The 16,167-nt window shown below is 48.6% G+C and overlaps 1 protein-coding gene and 1 pseudogene across 2 annotated transcripts; both read left to right on the forward strand.

Annotated features, from left to right (window-relative positions):
* Nucleotides 1–6,981: 6,981 nt before the first annotated feature.
* On the forward strand, nt 6,982–9,860 carry LOC124700739. Of its 2 annotated transcripts, none has more exons than XR_007001818.1 (4): nt 6,982–7,259; nt 7,921–8,085; nt 8,367–8,468; nt 9,014–9,860. XR_007001818.1 is itself a non-coding variant. In XM_047232819.1 (4 exons), exons 2-4 carry the CDS (start codon nt 8,014–8,016, stop codon nt 9,857–9,859), a joined length of 444 nt encoding a protein of 147 aa, XP_047088775.1. In that variant the 5' UTR covers nt 6,982–7,259; nt 7,921–8,013; the 3' UTR covers nt 9,860. The 2 variants fall into 2 exon arrangements, 1 of the variants encoding a protein (XP_047088775.1); XM_047232819.1 differs by having other exon boundaries at nt 9,590–9,860.
* A 16-nt stretch (nt 9,861–9,876) lies between these two features.
* On the forward strand, nt 9,877–12,734 carry LOC124697603 (annotated as a pseudogene).
* Nucleotides 12,735–16,167: the final 3,433 nt, after the last annotated feature.

Here is a 16,167-nt window from a genome sequence, read left to right on the forward strand (position 1 = left end):
ACCTGGGCACCCTCGAACCAGGTGGCTATAGCAGGGACTTCTGGGGCAACAGGAGGAACGTCGGAGGCAGACCCTGAGAAGCAAACGTGGCTAGCTAAATACGCCACCCCGACGAAACTCCCGAGCCCAGCTCCTGCAGTTGGCTCAGAACCAGAGAAACAGGCATGGCTGGTTAAGTACGCCACTCCGACGAATCTTCAGGGTTCGGCACCTGCAGCCATCACCGCGGATCAAATTTGTACGATCCTCGAAAGATCGGTTCGGCATGATGCCGAAGAGAAAGGCGATCGGCTATACAAAGCCGTACCCCAATGAGTACGAATTGATCCCGCTACCACCCAAATATCGGCTCCCGGACTTCACAAAGTTCAGCGGATCAGATGGCTCCAGCTCCATCGAGCATGTGAGCCGATATTTGGCACAGCTGGGCATGATCTCGGCGTCGGACGAGCTGCGCGTGAGGTACTTCTCCACAGTCCCTCACAGGATCGGCTTTCGGATGGTACACGTCGCTGCCACCGAACTCAATCCAGACCTGGAAGCAGCTGGAAGAACGGTTCCATGAGCAATATCACTCAGAGGCTTCCGAGGCTGGCATTGCCGATCTAGCCCAAGTACGACAGAAGCGCGGAGAAACGGTATCAGAATACATTCAGCGCTTCAGGACCGTTAGGAACCGATGCTATTCGGTTCATGTAAGCGAAAAAGAAGCAGTCGAATTGGCGGTGGTGGGTCTATCATCATCGATCAAGGAAGTGGCCTCCCAGGCGGACTATCCTTCATTAGCACACATGGTGCAGAAGTTGTCAGCATATGAGCAACGCCACCCGGATATCTACCAAGATAAATTCAAGCGCGTGGTTACCATGGTTGACGCAAGCGAAGATGAAGGTCCTACGGGAGAGCGAGAGGTCGCAGATAGCTGAGTGGACTCGAGTTGCGGGCCCGATAACCTGCAAATGGGTAAAGCCACCGGGGCCTCCAAGAGGGTTCGACTTCGACGTGACGAAAACCGAGCAGATTTTCGACCTCTTACTCGCGGAGAAGCACATAAAGGTACCCGAAGGCCACAAGTTTCCTACGGTGCAAGAGCTGAACGGAAAGCCATACTGCAAGTGGCATAACACGTTCACCCACACCACCGACGACTGCAGGGTGTGGCGTCAGCAGATCCAAGTGGCGATAGAAAATGGGCGATTAATTTTTAACCAAGTACGCCATGAAGGTCGACACACACCCCTTCCCCGCCGTCAACATGGTGGAGTTTACCCACCTTGGAGGGTGCCAGCCTGATTTCTCAGCCAACATCGTATGGTAGAGCTTGGACACCGCTCCGAGAAGGACGGGGATGAGGACAGCTGCTCTCGGAGCAAGGACACAGAGGGGGCCGCTCCATGCGATCGGCTCCGTCAAGATGGCAAGCGCTACGTCACAGAGGGGGAAGTGAAGAACATAAGATACCAACGACCCCTCTCTGATCACCTCCTCAACAAGTATGTTAGTCGATATGACCAACGCCGGCGATACGATAACAATGATGAAAGAGGTCGGATGACCATAAACGACGGAAGACATCGCCGGCATAATCATGATGAGGAGCGGCAGGAGCGCCACGGCAGGGAGCAGGACGATACGGACAGGCATTGGCACTGCCCCTTCTTCAGACACTGCTGGGATTCAGGAATGAGCCGATTACCAACAATCGGCAACTGCCCAGAATGCAACCGGAAAAGAAGGAGACAGCCAACGTGTCCGTGTTCGAGCGCCTAGGGCCTCTCCCACCGCAAAACAGACGTGCTGAGACCCCTCCGTTGGAAGATCTCGAGGATTCAGAAGACGAAGGAGAATACGAAGAAGACAGGTGCCACCGTCCAAGGTGGTGCCCTGACGGTCTCAGCCATACACAAAAACGCAGGGTTCATCGATTGCGCGGTCTGGAGGAAGCCGAAAGGATGTACTTGCATACGCTGAGGAAGGCACGACCTGATTTGGCTGCAAAAGTCCAGAGGACCCTGGATGAGGAGGGACTGCCGCAAAGAAAAGAGTGGCGCCCCAAGCAAAAGAGAGCCGATGATGATACATCGGCTGGCACAAACATGGTGTTCATTCGTCCGGCGGAGTGTAGTGCTCCACGATTACACAGTGCACTCGACATGGATAACAGCAAGCGCACCAACGTGCTAAGGTCAGAGATTGGGCTGGTTTTATCCGCCGACATGGACGAGTAGCAAGACTACGTCAATAAGCAACATGGCGAGGCCGATCCTTGCGATCGGCCCTCCGAAACTGATGAAGGGATATTACAAACCTTCACCGAGCAAGCAACATGGAGGCCGATTCCAGCAATCGGCCCAAAATTATCCTCACCATCCATTCTGCCTAGGATCAACGTTTAACCCAACAGGGACTACCTGAAGAGCCGATACCATCAATCCTCTTGACAGAATCGGCTCGGGGGGCACCTAGATGGATAAAACACGAGGATATGAGATAATACTGAGTATGGGGGCCGATACACAAATCGGCCTAAAATTTTTAAACATTTTTACAGCCGATGCAAGGGCATCGACTTTAGAATTGAGAAATAGCCGATGCGCGGCCATCGACTCAAGGAGATCAATGTTACGATCAGAGGACCAATGAAGCACGAGGGGGGATCCCTCAATGGAGTAATTCCTCTCTTCAAGAGCAGTTTGGACGTGCAGAAAGGGGCTGATTCGACCAGCAGGGCGCTAAGAGAAGACTGGAGAAACTCGCGGGGCAGCTCGCCTTGAAGGCTCTCTGCTTTGGGAAGCCGATTTATGTGTAAATTGGCCGGCTCTGCATGATCAAGCCCAGGCTAATTCGGCTAAGTTTTTGCCTGGGCCAAGACTCGGGGGGCAGCAGGCTTGGTGGATACGATCGGCTGTTCCTTCATTGCAAACCTTCGTCACAGATGATGAGTGCTGAAAAGGATTATTGGGTTTGGTTGGGAAAGTTCAAAGGTTTTCCTGAAGATCCTGCATTTTCTGCCAGATTTAGAAAATCATCAGTTGAAGAAGGGAAGAGCGAATTTCGAAGGACCGATGCGGTGCTATCGGCAAGGACAGTAGAAGAGGGAATCGGCTTAATTAAGCTCAGAAGAAATCGGCAAAATCAAATTGGGGAAAAGAAAAAGTTCTTCATTGATAGGCAAGATTTTTTACATAAAGAGCTAATTGCTCTCAAAAGGAAATATGAGGGGTACATTGCCCCGTCTGCTACTCGTCGATCCTATTCTAGAGGTCCTAATCTACGGGCCGTCGCTGCCCTCATCGTCGCCTTCGTCGCTGCCGTCGGCGCTGCTCCCGGCAGGCTCGTCGTCGCTCCAATGGCCGCCGACTGGGCCCTCGTCGTCTTCATCTTCTCCGTCAGCGTTGTCCTCGTCGCTGTCGAAGTCACTAAAGTTGCCCGGCCAAGGGCAGAATCGCTTGGCCGGCGGCTCGTCGAAGGAGCTCTCATCGCCGTCTTCCTCCTCCTCTCCCTGCTTCCCTTCCTCCCCGGAAGAGGTGAAGTCACAGGAGAAGTTGTCGTCGTCGCTCTCCTCCTCCGGTTCCCCAACGGCGAGGAAGCGGAGGTCACTCTCCCCGTCGGTCAAGGATTTGTCATCCTCGGACCAGACGAAGGAGTCATGGTCCTCTTTGTCCCACTTCGTTGGGGCGAGGATGTCGTACGCCGCCGCGTGCCCCACGAAGGCGTCTCCTCTCGGATAGGAGAGGACACGTAGGAAAGACCTGATGAGGAGGAAGAAGAGGAGGACGAAGACATGGTGGCAGAGGAGGGTTTTTTGGAGGCTAGCGCGAAAGGGGATGAGGAAGGTGACTGTTTGCTGCGGTTAAATAAAAGAGAGCATAGTAAAAATTCAATGCCACAGTAGTTCCCGAGGAGGTGGTGCCAGAACCGTCTAAACGTGCAGAGAAGTTGAGAAGACAAGTTGTCATGATGAAGGACTCTGCGACGTTTCTGCTCTGCTACGACATGACCCGACGAAAGGAGAGCGTAATGATTTTGGAAATGTCATTTCCAAAACCAGGGGGGCATGTGTTATCACCAGAATTTGACCAAGCCAGAAGTGGGCCGCGATCAAGATGGACGTGAAGATTGTACATGGAAGAAATACGTGGATCGGCCTTTTATACCAAGTTGGGCTAAACTGCCCATGTATCTGTAACATATTAGATCGCATCTTAGTTTAGAAGTTAGAATTTTACCCGTGCACGGTTTGGTGCACGCCCACATTAGAAAGTCCCCTGGACTATAAATATGTACCTAGGGTTTATGGAATAAACAACAACCAACGTTCAACACAAACCAATCTCGGCGCATCGCCAACTCCTTCGTCTCGAGGGTTCTTCCGGTAAGCACCATGCTGCCTAGATCGCATCTCGCGATCTAGGCAGCACGAGCCTGCCTAGTTGTTCATGCGTTGCTCGTATCGAAGCCTTTTGATGGCGAGCAACGTAGTTATCATAGACGCGTTAGGGTTAGCATCGTTCTTAGCATAATATGCTCGCGTAGTGCAACCCTTGCGCGTCTAGCCGTCCTTGTGCCTCATCATGGGTGCAGGGGCGGCACCCCGCTTGATCTTTATTTAGTAGATCTGATCCGTTATGGTCGCTCCTTGATTCATCAAGGATTAGTTTAATATCTGCAATAGTTAGGCCTTACAAAGGGTTGGAGGATCCGGCGGCATGCGGTGGTGTAGTTTGCTGCCCCTAGACGAGACGTTCCGAGGATCAACCTAGTGTTGGTTTTTAGGCCTTGTCTAGGGCTGGCTTACGTTTACCGTGCGTGAGCGCGAGGCCCAATCGTGAGTAGGATGATCCGATTATGCGGTGAAAACCCTAGATCGTCGTGGATCTCATATGCTTTATCTTGATCAAGCAGGACCACCATATGTTCGGCCACCTTGGACGAATCATGGGTGGATCGGCTCCATGAGCCGATTCACGAGGACAACCTGAGAGCCGATCGAGGCTCGTATTTAACGTGTACGTGTGTGCCCTGCAGGAAACTAAGCGAGGCATCATCCACACCTTCCTGACCAGGTATAGGTCAGGTGGCACGCCCTTGCAACCCGCATCGGCGCGCGACCAGGAGGCTTTGCGGGCCGTCGCTCTGAGGGACTGGGGCCAGCCGCAGCCCTAGTCATTCCCGGCTCTACGGTGTTGGCCAGTCGTTGCCCGCCGGTGGGTTTCTGACGTCAACAGTGTCCTCCTGTGTGTCAATGGGAGGTGGCTGGGGAGCCTGCTGTGTCGAAGGATATGGCACGGTCGTCGGCATTGTCTGCGGGAAAGACGGAGGGGCCTGCACGGTGGACGGTGCCTGCAACGGTGGCTGCGCGCGCTCGGCCGACAAATCGTCGAGCAGGTTGCGTGCACCGGCCATCGCTGCTGCTCCCAGGTGCTTGGGGCCTTTGGAGTTCGCCGGCGCACGGTTGAGGTCAATGGACGAAGGTGACGGCCCTAGCATGGACTCGCCCACCTCCGGTGACCCATCCCGTGACGGGTACGCGTACCGCCATGAATGCGCCCCCATTTCGTGCGCGCCGGGCGTGTACGCAAACGGGGCAGTCGGTGGGGCAGTTGACCTTGGAGGAAGGGCCGGGTCACGGACGAGGCAGAGCTCCCCCCCCCGAGGCCGTGCCGGTGCCCGGGATGATCATGTGCTGGCCGAGCGCTGTGTGGCCGTAAAAGAGCATGGCCTGCGCCTGCTCTTGAATGACACTCGCCTTCGCCTGCGTTTGGAGTTCGAGGAGCTGCTCCGCCGCCCGCTGCCGCTCCTCCGCGGCGGCGTCCCTCTTCCGTTGCTCGAGCGCCCTGCGCCGGTCCCCCCGCTTCTTGGTCTCCATCGCCCTCTGCTCCGCGGTGAGCTCGGGCTTCGCCTTCTTCGTCGGCGGCCCGGGCTCCACGACCATTGGAGCGTCCAGTTGAGGAGCCGCCTCCACGGGAGGAGCGGCAACGGCCGCGAGCTGTGCCTCGTCTCCGATGGTGGCGGTGGCGGCGGCAGTCGCTTCGTCGGCCATCTCTAGGTTTTGAGAGTGGGGTGGAGTGTTTGTGTTTTGGAAGACAGACAGGCGAGCCAGGGGCGAACAAGGGGAGGACGCGAGCGACCAGCCTTCGGCGTCCGCGGCCACGCAAACTCATCCCAGATTTGGACCGGGTTTGGGTAGCCCTGGACGTCGTGACCATCCGTTTTAGGTATGGGTCCGCGCGCTGGGCCGCGTTTTTGTCCGGCTGGACCCATTCGAACGCGCGGGCGCGGGATGGGTCGGCATGTTGGAGATGCCCTAAAGGGTTACTACAACAATTAATCCTCGGCGCGGACGTGTGACTGTCTGCTGATGGGCCCCGCACTTACTGTGTCGCTTTTAGTGGGACCAGCACACACGCACGCGCACGCCCCTCTCTCAACACGCACCGAGACCACGCTCGCTTCCCTCTTGGCGATGCTCTCGCTGCCGCCTCGATTCCGGCCGTCGCCGACCACATACGCCGCTGCTGCTTGCCGGCGAGGCTCCGCCCCGGTCTCCTCCTCCGTTTCCCCTGCACCACGACGCATGTCCGCGTCCGCACGCGCAACAGCGTGAAACCCTAGCTCCAACTTCGGTCTCGGTCGCCGGCGTGGTTCCGGCGCCGCCGCGCCTTGGCTGCTTCCCCCATCGCCTGCGCCTCCTCTACGAACCCCTGAGCTCCCGTCCTACTACACCTCTCGTGCGCCGTCTGCAGTGAACCCTGCGCGCCGGCCGCCTCCCTCCCCAACTCCCAGCCCTCCAGTATGCCGCTGTGTCTTGGGGCGAGCGCATGAGCGCCACGATGTTGTAGTTCCTTACCGAGTAGGTCGCGAGTATTCCTCCCGATTCAATCCCTCGTGACTAAGGACAGGAGGTGGCGGTGGTCAGCAATTTTGATGTCCTGGTGGTTGTCCTCCCATGTCGCTTTTGGTAGCCATGGTGATGAAATACAAGTACTGCACGTGGACTCTAGGGATTGATTTGTTCTATTCTTTCTCATATTATTATATTGCGGGTTCGTGAATCCATCAATAGGATGCGGATCTGTGAGGTCAACTACTGAATTTCGCATGCAGGTCATGTAAAGCTCTTCTCTTGGTGTAGTAGTTGATTTCTTTGCTGAAATTTATAGTCCTTCAGTGGTGGCCTTTTCATCACTGGTGGTCCATGCTTAGTTCCGACGCCGGATGCAAAATAAGATGGAGTTCGGATCTTGTGCGTTCTCTTGGTGAGTGTCACTTAACTTCATCTTTTTTGGATTGTTATCTCAAAGTTTGCTGCTCAATATTCCGATTATTATTTATCATGCTAGATTTCCTTCTTGGCATGAATATATGCTGAAATTGTGCTACAAGTTCTGTGAATGGGGAAGAGTAGAAACGCATAGCAAAGTAAGCTTTGCATGTTCTTGTCACTGCACTTGTCTGTTCAGATTGTTACCTCATATGTGCGTTTTTTCCCTTTTTATGAGTTGATGTACACAAGCTGCTTGATGAAATGAGATATGTTTTGTAAGCTTCTATTGGCTTGATAATAATGACATGAGCAAACCTGGCGCCAATTTTGATGATTTTATTGTATATATTTATTCTTTAAGAGGAGAGTTCCAGTTTTGACTGCAACTTTTACGTGTTGAACAATGTCAGACCAATATCCGGTCTCGCTCCGGCCATGCTTACTTTGGGTGATGTCTTTTTACTGTTCTTCTGTTCTACCATAGCAGCTTTACAAGTATTCCATGATTACATATTTTATTATATTATTGTGATCCATGATTTACTTTGCACCATGATATTTATTCTAATAGACGGTTTTGCATTATGATAAGCAAGCAACTTGTGCATAGATATGGGTGGAAAATTAAACTAAAGGTGTAAACCTGGTTACAGCTGCTCTCAGGAGACACACCGTCGTTCTCCCTGCGGACGACGACGAGGATTCTGATCTCCAGATTGCGGTTGCCCGTCGACTGGACTGCAGGCATGGCCCTCCCCAATCTCCAGACTGCAGTTGCCCCTCCACTGGACTGCATTGTTGATCTGTTTCCCTGTCAGGTTAAGTACCGTGGTATTTTTTTTCTTATTTTGATTTGTAAAGATTTATCAATATGGTGAGAATTTGAAACTATTGTACCTTGCACAATACTGGGTTGCATAACTAAAGTGAATGCTGATCCATCCATTCATAATTTCTCATGTGAAATATCTACGATGACAACAGACCAATAGCCAATGGATTAGCCAATCTCTTTGTTTAGAATGTCTAACTTTTCTTGATTTGGAGGATGTATACTTTCTTGAATACGTGTTCATATGCCTCCCATTTTTTCGTACAGAATACTGGAGAAGGAAGAGTTGCATGGCTGGGAAATAGATTCTTCGTTTGTGAATTCCATCCCAACCTATCAACTAGCAAGGAGCTGTTTGCTAAACTTAAGGTGCCCTTTTATATGTTCCTTAAATTCTGAGAGTAATTATAGAAACCTGATGCAATTTATAAAGAACATTATTCTAATTTTTCTAGCCTAGCTACGATCTACGAATCCACATCTAAAGATTTAGATACTGTTGCGTTCCTTCATTAAATGTCAAGTTCTGAACATGCATAGGATTTCATTGTGAATCAATCCAAATAGTGGATCTGGAATCTGCCTTCCATGTTGTACACTCATTAAACTGAGAGCAGCTGAAACTAGCAGAAGGAATATTATTCTAATCTCAACAATTCTATGAGTTGTTACTCCCTATGAGTTGTTTGCTCTAGGCTGTAGCATAATGCATGATATTTTGTTACCTTCCTTCCGTCCTTTTTATTTGATATATCGGCGGCATGCCATTATGAGCGAAAACTCAATGCTCTTTACTTGCCTGCACTATATACAAATAATTGACTTAATGTGAGTGATTGTTCTTCAGCCTTCATTCTCTCTTATGTATAAGATTTGATAACTGAAGTGCTATGTATGCATTACTTATGATACAGGTGGCCTAGGACAAATTCTCAATAATAATGGTGTTCGTGTACAATAAGAGCTTACTGCCTCCTGTTTAGAAGTAAATTCTCAGATTTTTGTCTTCATTTAAATCATTTATATATTGTCTTTTCATTGTTTACTGAACTCTTTTTTATTAACATTTCATAGATATTACATGATCAACTAAATTTGTGGCAAGGTTATATAAGGAGAATGAGTATGGAACAACATCGCCAGCCTGCATGCAGATTTGCAATCTGCTCTAACACGTTAAATTGTTGGACACATTCTATCGAATAAAATTACACAAGTGGATATGTTAACTGGAAACAAGTATTTTGGGCATCACCATGGTGGGTGATTTTCTCTTGCATTGGTTTTGGCACTTAGAATCCTCCAGATGGTTAGGAAAACTCCTGCAGGACCTAGGCATGGCTGTTTTGTTATTATTTCAGCTAGGTTAGATGTTTGGGTCCTCATGTTGCGCAATTTCGAGGTCGGTATAATTATTGGTTTGGCTGTATTTTTTTTTACCTCTTTTACTAAGTTCTAAGTATCTTATATGGCCATCCTTTTACTTCCAGATTCTGATAGTACCAGCTGGAGATGGATCTGATATGGCATGGGACCTGGTCCGTAAAACTGCCGATGTTCTGGTTGCCAAAATTTACCTTGATGTGCCTACGGAAATATCGGGTTTAGTTGGCAGGAATTATTTCGAGAGGGAGAATATTTGTTTTTATGTCCTTCAGTTTTATCCTGAGGGAAGCTCTTTCTTTGTTGGGTTCGATGCAACATTGTTGTCTATGGGCAAGGGAGTTGTACGCCGGTTCGGTCGGTTGGCAGCCTGGTGAGCAAGGGAGTGGGAGTGATGAGGCTTCTCTTCTATATGGAGTAGTATTATTTTTAGCTTTAAACCTGTTGAAAACCAAGCGTTCTGAGCCCCCCCCCCCGAGACCGAACGAGTGGCCTCCGGTTCTCCTACCGTAGCATATATGGCAAGGCGCCCCCAGCAGGCATCGGAGGCGAGATCGCCCCTCGCTGGAGGCCGTCGCTGCTCGGCGGACGCCGGAGGAGGAGCTGAAGGAGTTCTCCACCACCGGGGCCTTTCCGCTCAAGTCCTCGTCCCTTCCCCGTCGGCGCTGGGAGCACCAGATACGCGGGCGGCGTGGCTGTGAAGACCCTGGAGGATTTCCTAGACAGGGAGGAGGCTAGGGTCACGGTTGTCGAGGGGAATATGACGGTGGGGTTTACTGATGCGGTGCGGCAGAGGGCGTGGTGGGAGCGAGGGGACAATGCTGGCAGTGGGAGGGGAAGGAAGAGGGTGTTGATGGATCCCATGGGCCGTGCAGCGGCAGAAGCGGATGATTGTGAGTCTACGGCTAGGTCTCCATGGAGAGAAAGCAGGTTAGATGAAATGTCTAGATTTGGAGAATCTGATGTATTTTGCACGATTTCAGCTGCACAATTGAGTGTAAAAATTGAAGCTTTCATTTGGTTTGGTATGTAGGCTTACATTACAGAGGTGGAGGCACAGGTCACACAACTCGAGAGGAACATGCTAAACTGTTAAGAGAACATGTACACTTTTTATTCTGCCTTAGTTTGGAATGAAGTTATAAATTGTGGGGATTGAGTATGCATGGAATGGCAGCCTATGCTTACTTTCCATGCTTTGATGGCCGAACAATCACTTAGATAGTGCCTTCCTCCACACTATGGAACTAAGACAACTAGGGGAATTCCGAATCGACATATCTATGGTCATTCTAAATCGGTTGTGTTGATTATCACATACCTTATACACCAAATATTTCACATGGGTACAGTAAGCTATTTCATTGTACGATTTTTTTGAGAAATACTTATGATAGTAAGTGATAGATACCTTAAAAAGGTGGTTAGTCATTTGTCGCAATTGCATCATAATTTATGTGGGTTTTATTGATGCTATCATAACAATTTTGTATTTTATAGTTGTTTATCCTCTTGACAATTAATGGTGATACTCTAATAGAAATTGGTTATAACTTTTGCTATCTAATGGATTTTATTGACAAAGAATATTATAGATATCATATTTTTCAAGGATCATGGGATAATATCATTTGTACATCTTTCACGGTCGAGTATTTTGTATTAGATTATTTCCCAGATGGCCTCAATTACAAATGGCGGTAGAATTTACCTTACTAATGGCTTTAGGTTTTGTTTGTTCCTTCTCTTCATATAAGTTTCTCTAATTAATCATATCCATTTTGTTTACATTTTAAAAAGGGAAATGTTATGGATAGCAGGAAAGCAAAAAGATTATGATTTTTGTCGTCTTTGAGAATGATTAGTGCTTAAGAGCTTACATTTCTCTACTGGAATAGAAGTGCAGGTAGAGTAATCTTCCAGTGTTCCTTTATTTATGTGTCTAAAGAGTATTGGAAGGTTCATTTGTGTACTGGAATAGAGGTGCAAGCTATGTCTCCAACATTCCTGTATATTTTTGTGTTTAGCCTTCGGTTAGAATTTATTTTCCCCTGCTCATGCATAAGAAAATAGTTTTGCTTTATTAGGTGTCTATCTATGGTCTGACAAGAATATTTTTGTTCAAAAATTGTGAAGCTATCTTGTGATATAGGTGTGTATCTTGAACAAACTACTGGCTCACTGTCCATATTTGTTAGTCAGACGAATTCATACTTTGTACATTTCTAAATCGGAGATTGGACTTGGCTCAAGCAGAGAATGTCTCAAGGCTTATTTCAGCTAATATCTGAATATGATGTTTATTATTGCGGGGTCTAGGGACAAGCATATGTTTTCAGCTTCTCAGTACCAAAAGCTAGCTTCAGAAACTTGCCTTTTGTCCTAATTTATAGAAACATTCACTTTGTTTCAGTAATTTGCATTTTATTTTTTCCTTTTTATGGTGGAAGAGCCTATTAGGTTGTATCTTTAGTTAGCTCACTGTCTAACAAAAAATATCTTAGGTAGCTCAATGCCACTTTCCTCACAACATAGACATGTGAATATTGAATTGTGGGAATTTACTTCTTATAAAGTGAACATTTTCGGTTTAGGTTTATTAGTGTCATAGTGCCTTTTATCATCGCTTACTAATACCTGCTACTGAATTTTGGTTTAATATATTTCTTCACAGGTAAATACATCGTTCATACTGTTATTTGGTAAGCTGAAAAATAATTGCTCATTTTGTAGTGCTATTGGAGGAATTAGAGAAGGCAATATGAGATCCAGAACTTACGTTGCAAGCCTGCAATGGCTCCATAACATTTATTCTTACCTGCCATGATATTTCCTTGCAGCCAGTCGATTCATCCTTATTTCTTACATGTTCTAATGTCACATGGAGTCCTTGGCAAAGAAGAGGTTGTATGAGGATAAATTGGACGAGACTGCACAAGGCACGTTAATTTTCTACTAATGTTTTGTGCATTTCATGGGCCCTTGTTTGGGTTGCGGATGTACTAACCGGGCGTTATTGCTTTGAGGCTGCGCGCTAGGCAATGGCGAGCTCGATGTTTCCTTGGGGATAGTCTACATCACAGAGCTGCGTGTTCCATTGCATGGGACGCTTTGCACTTTTTTATTTTTTATTTTTGAATGTAATGTGTATTGTATGGAGGCTAACCTGACGCCCTGGTTAAGACATCATGTGTGTGTGTATGCATGAGGGCAGGCCTATTGCCTTATGCTAAATATCCCATATGGTGTCATAGTGACAATGGTCTATGTATTGTGACTTTGTTAGTCTGTATATTTGATGTGTTCAGCTGGATGTTTATGTTGCGTGATTTTGTGGTTTATCTATCATGTCTGGGTCTTGCCTGTGTGTTTGTGGTGCCTCCCTGGCCTGGACCTACTTATTTAGTATTTGTTCATTACGCACATCTTTTACTCTTATAGTTGGATATGAACATCATAATTTTGATGATCATGTTTGATTGTTGAGGTTGCAATCAGTTAAGGTGTTTAGTTTTCTGACAGGAAGGGAAGATGATGCTTATGTGTTGTATATCTCTGGTAGGTAATATCCAGTTAATACTATAACACAGAGGTTGCTAGTTACACTTTTTCTTTTCGAGCATCGATCTAGACTATCAATGAACTACAGGTGAATGTCAGATGATGGTATATGGGAACTTAATTATACTTTTCCCACCACAAGGTCAATCCGAAGAGGAAAGCCCACATGACATCAGTACATGGATGAATATTGGGGTCAAGAATTTTTTCCTAGGCCTACGTATAATCAACTGGTTACTTTCAGTAGAGAAGAAATGGAGTGCACAACAGTTTTTCTATTGGAGAGTATGTTAAAGAAATAAATTTGTTGTTTACTTCGTCTCACCTACCGACCACATAATATTGGGTACCAATGAGGTTCACAAAGGAACAAATTTGTAAGATCTACCCGTATAATTTTATAATTACTCTTCTTTTACCTAATTCTTGATGTATATATTTCATAATTTCACTAAAGTATTTACCTTTCCATTGGTATATTTGTAGATTGCACCTCTTTATGTGTGACATCACCAAGATACCCAAACATCATATGTTCTTTTTTTCTTCGATAAAAGGCGATTTTTTACTTCAAAGATTTAAGCACATTACACCCAACATCTACATAACTGAGATGAATATACCGATCCAATCCACAAGCTACAATCAAAAAGGAAAAGTGAGAATCTCTACAAGTACTCATGGCGGAAAATATAGAAGCGCCTAAGGCGAAGGAAGGCCAATATGTAGATTACATTGTCATCTATGTTCGGAAGAAATGTCCCACGTTCTCTTATCTATGACATGTTCCACTTGAAAATTATGCGTGACTGCCACCAGACCACCTCCGTTTTCAACATGGTTTCGGCGATGTCAACGTCTACCTCTATAAGGCTTTTTTTTTCCGCTACAAGGTTTTCATGGGCAGCCTGCCATAGCCCGAGGCCCTCTATTTTGTTTATGGGTGTGTTAAAACAAAACCAAAGAAAATTAAACACGTTATAAAGGACATTGACATGTAAAAAACACCTGTACGTCGACCATGCTTACCACGCAGTGCCTTGATACGTACAAAACCTGCTTCAAAACCACATGTACAATTGGGTTTAAATTGCTAAGACTTTCTGTTTTGGGCTATACACGTGCCACACAATTTTAATGGTACCTAGCAAAGTTATAATTAAGCGGTGTGTTTTAGCATACGCTAAAAAACAACAATGTCATATAGCAAAATTTCCCTTAGAAATAATAGCCGAATCCGTTCTTTTTGAGAAAATAAATTGCCGAAGCGTTAGAGGTTATTGGGCCGGCCAGTAGCTGGCGTCAGAAGCGCAACACTCCGGCGCTGCAAAGCGCGGTATATAGGATCTTCCTGCTCAGAGTTGTGTGCCTGTATCGGCAAAGGACGACACGGCCCATGCATCCGGGAGATGTCACACTACACCTCACCGTGGTTAACTGAATGTCCGTACGAAGCAATTTGTTTTGCTCTGCGTGAATGAAGGAACGAATGGGCGACGACGATCCATTGTTTGCACAGTTGACCATGATATGTCCGGTAGTACTTATGCTAGTGAATTTACTTTTTTATGCTCTAACGATGACATTGTGCCAAGTTTTTACCCCATTCAAGAATTACTGTCATTTTTTTTTATCTTCTCTGACAATAGTACGTGTGACTGACGCAATGGGGTAAATGACAGCAATTCTTGGTAGAAGCATATATATCAAACGAGGGGGGCATACTTTCCACCACGAACACGTAATCAACAAACGATTTCCCCCTCATTTGACGTGTTAGTACTTATGCTAAGTGAACATTTTTAATGCTTTCCACCACACTAACACGTCAAACTTTAATGGAAATAAATGGAAGAAGTGGCGGTGTGTGTGCTCTCCATGAATATCATATGTCGAGTCATTAAGATCATAATTTCTTGAACATTATTGCTCAATATGAACCGCTATCTAAATCCGGTAGGATCGAGGTTTGCCACTCCTGTATATGCCACTTAAGACAGAGTCAGAGAGGCGTAGGGGTTGCACGGTGCTGAGTTCTGCTCTTTTCCTGAAGCTGCGCGTACGTGTCACATTCTCCGTCATGTAGCTGACGAAACTTCCCTCAATGCATGGGCAGAGAGCAACGTGCTAGCTATGTATTCCAGTGAGATGCCTTCCTTCCTGCTACTTACATCTACAAATAAACTCATGACCTGTTACGGCCTGTATTTGGAAGGGCGCCGCATAGATACACGCCGATCTGTTTGTTGCACGACGATGCGTGCGCGTCTATGCAGCTAGCTGGCAGAGGTTTGGTAGAGAACAAGCCGTGATCGAGACCTTTGTTCAACACAGCCTGCATTAATGGTGTACCCTTGTGTCCGTTGCCAGACTTCTCTTACCGATCGAGCTGCAGCGCACCGGCCTTTCACCGGAGTTATACGTGTGACGGGGGCGTGCGCCTCCCCCACGGCTGGCACCTGAGCCCAGATCGGGTTCCGGTGCCGCCCATCCCGGGCTCCGGCCGCGCCCGCTACGCCGAGATCCGGAGGCGCCGCGCTCAACTGCCGGCGGACCTCCAGCAGGACCCCGCGTACGGCGACGCAAGTCCCAACTGGGACTTGTGGTTCGAGGATGCGCGCCGGCGCACGTGCTTCACATCCGCGACGGCGCGGCCTCGCGCGCAGCCGCGCACACCTGCCAGGCGGGCAGGCCGCCGCCCCGGCGGGCTCTACATCAACGAGCCCGCGCCCCAGCCACAGCCGCAGCCGCAGCCCCAGGAGGAGGCCGACCCGGAGCTGCAGGCGGCGCTCGCGGCGTCCCGCGAGCAGCTGGACCTCGACGAGCTGGCCAAATGGCCGCACCTCGCCGAGGCGCTGCGCACCTCCGCGCTGGAGGAGGCGGCCGAGAAGGCCCGGGAGGACGCCCGGGCGGAGGCGTGGGCCTTCCTCGAGCTGGCGCGCCGTCAGGAGGAGGCTACGCGTCAGGCGGCGCTCCGGGAGGAGGAGCGCCGGGCCGCGCGCCTGGCGGAGGAGGAGCACCGGGCCGCGCGCCTGGCGGAGGAGGAGCGCCTGGCGGAGGAGGAGCAGCTCCGGCAGAGTCCGCGCGCAGGGCACGGGCCGCGCAGGCCGGCGAGCCCGCCGAA

Source organism: Lolium rigidum, chromosome 3, assembly GCF_022539505.1.
Source record: "Lolium rigidum isolate FL_2022 chromosome 3, APGP_CSIRO_Lrig_0.1, whole genome shotgun sequence".
In the NCBI taxonomy this organism is placed as follows: Eukaryota; Viridiplantae; Streptophyta; class Magnoliopsida; order Poales; family Poaceae; genus Lolium; species Lolium rigidum.

Coding starts and splice junctions, on each gene's coding strand:
- LOC124700739 (XM_047232819.1), top strand. CDS start 8,014: ATGGCCCTCCCCAATCTCCAGACTGCAGTTGCCCCTCCACTGGACTGC. Junction 8,086..8,366: donor TTGATCTGTTTCCCTGTCAG/GTTAAGTACCGT, acceptor TTTTTCGTACAG/AATACTGGAGAAGGAAGAGT. Junction 8,469..9,589: donor AGCTGTTTGCTAAACTTAAG/GTGCCCTTTTAT, acceptor TTTTACTTCCAG/ATTCTGATAGTACCAGCTGG.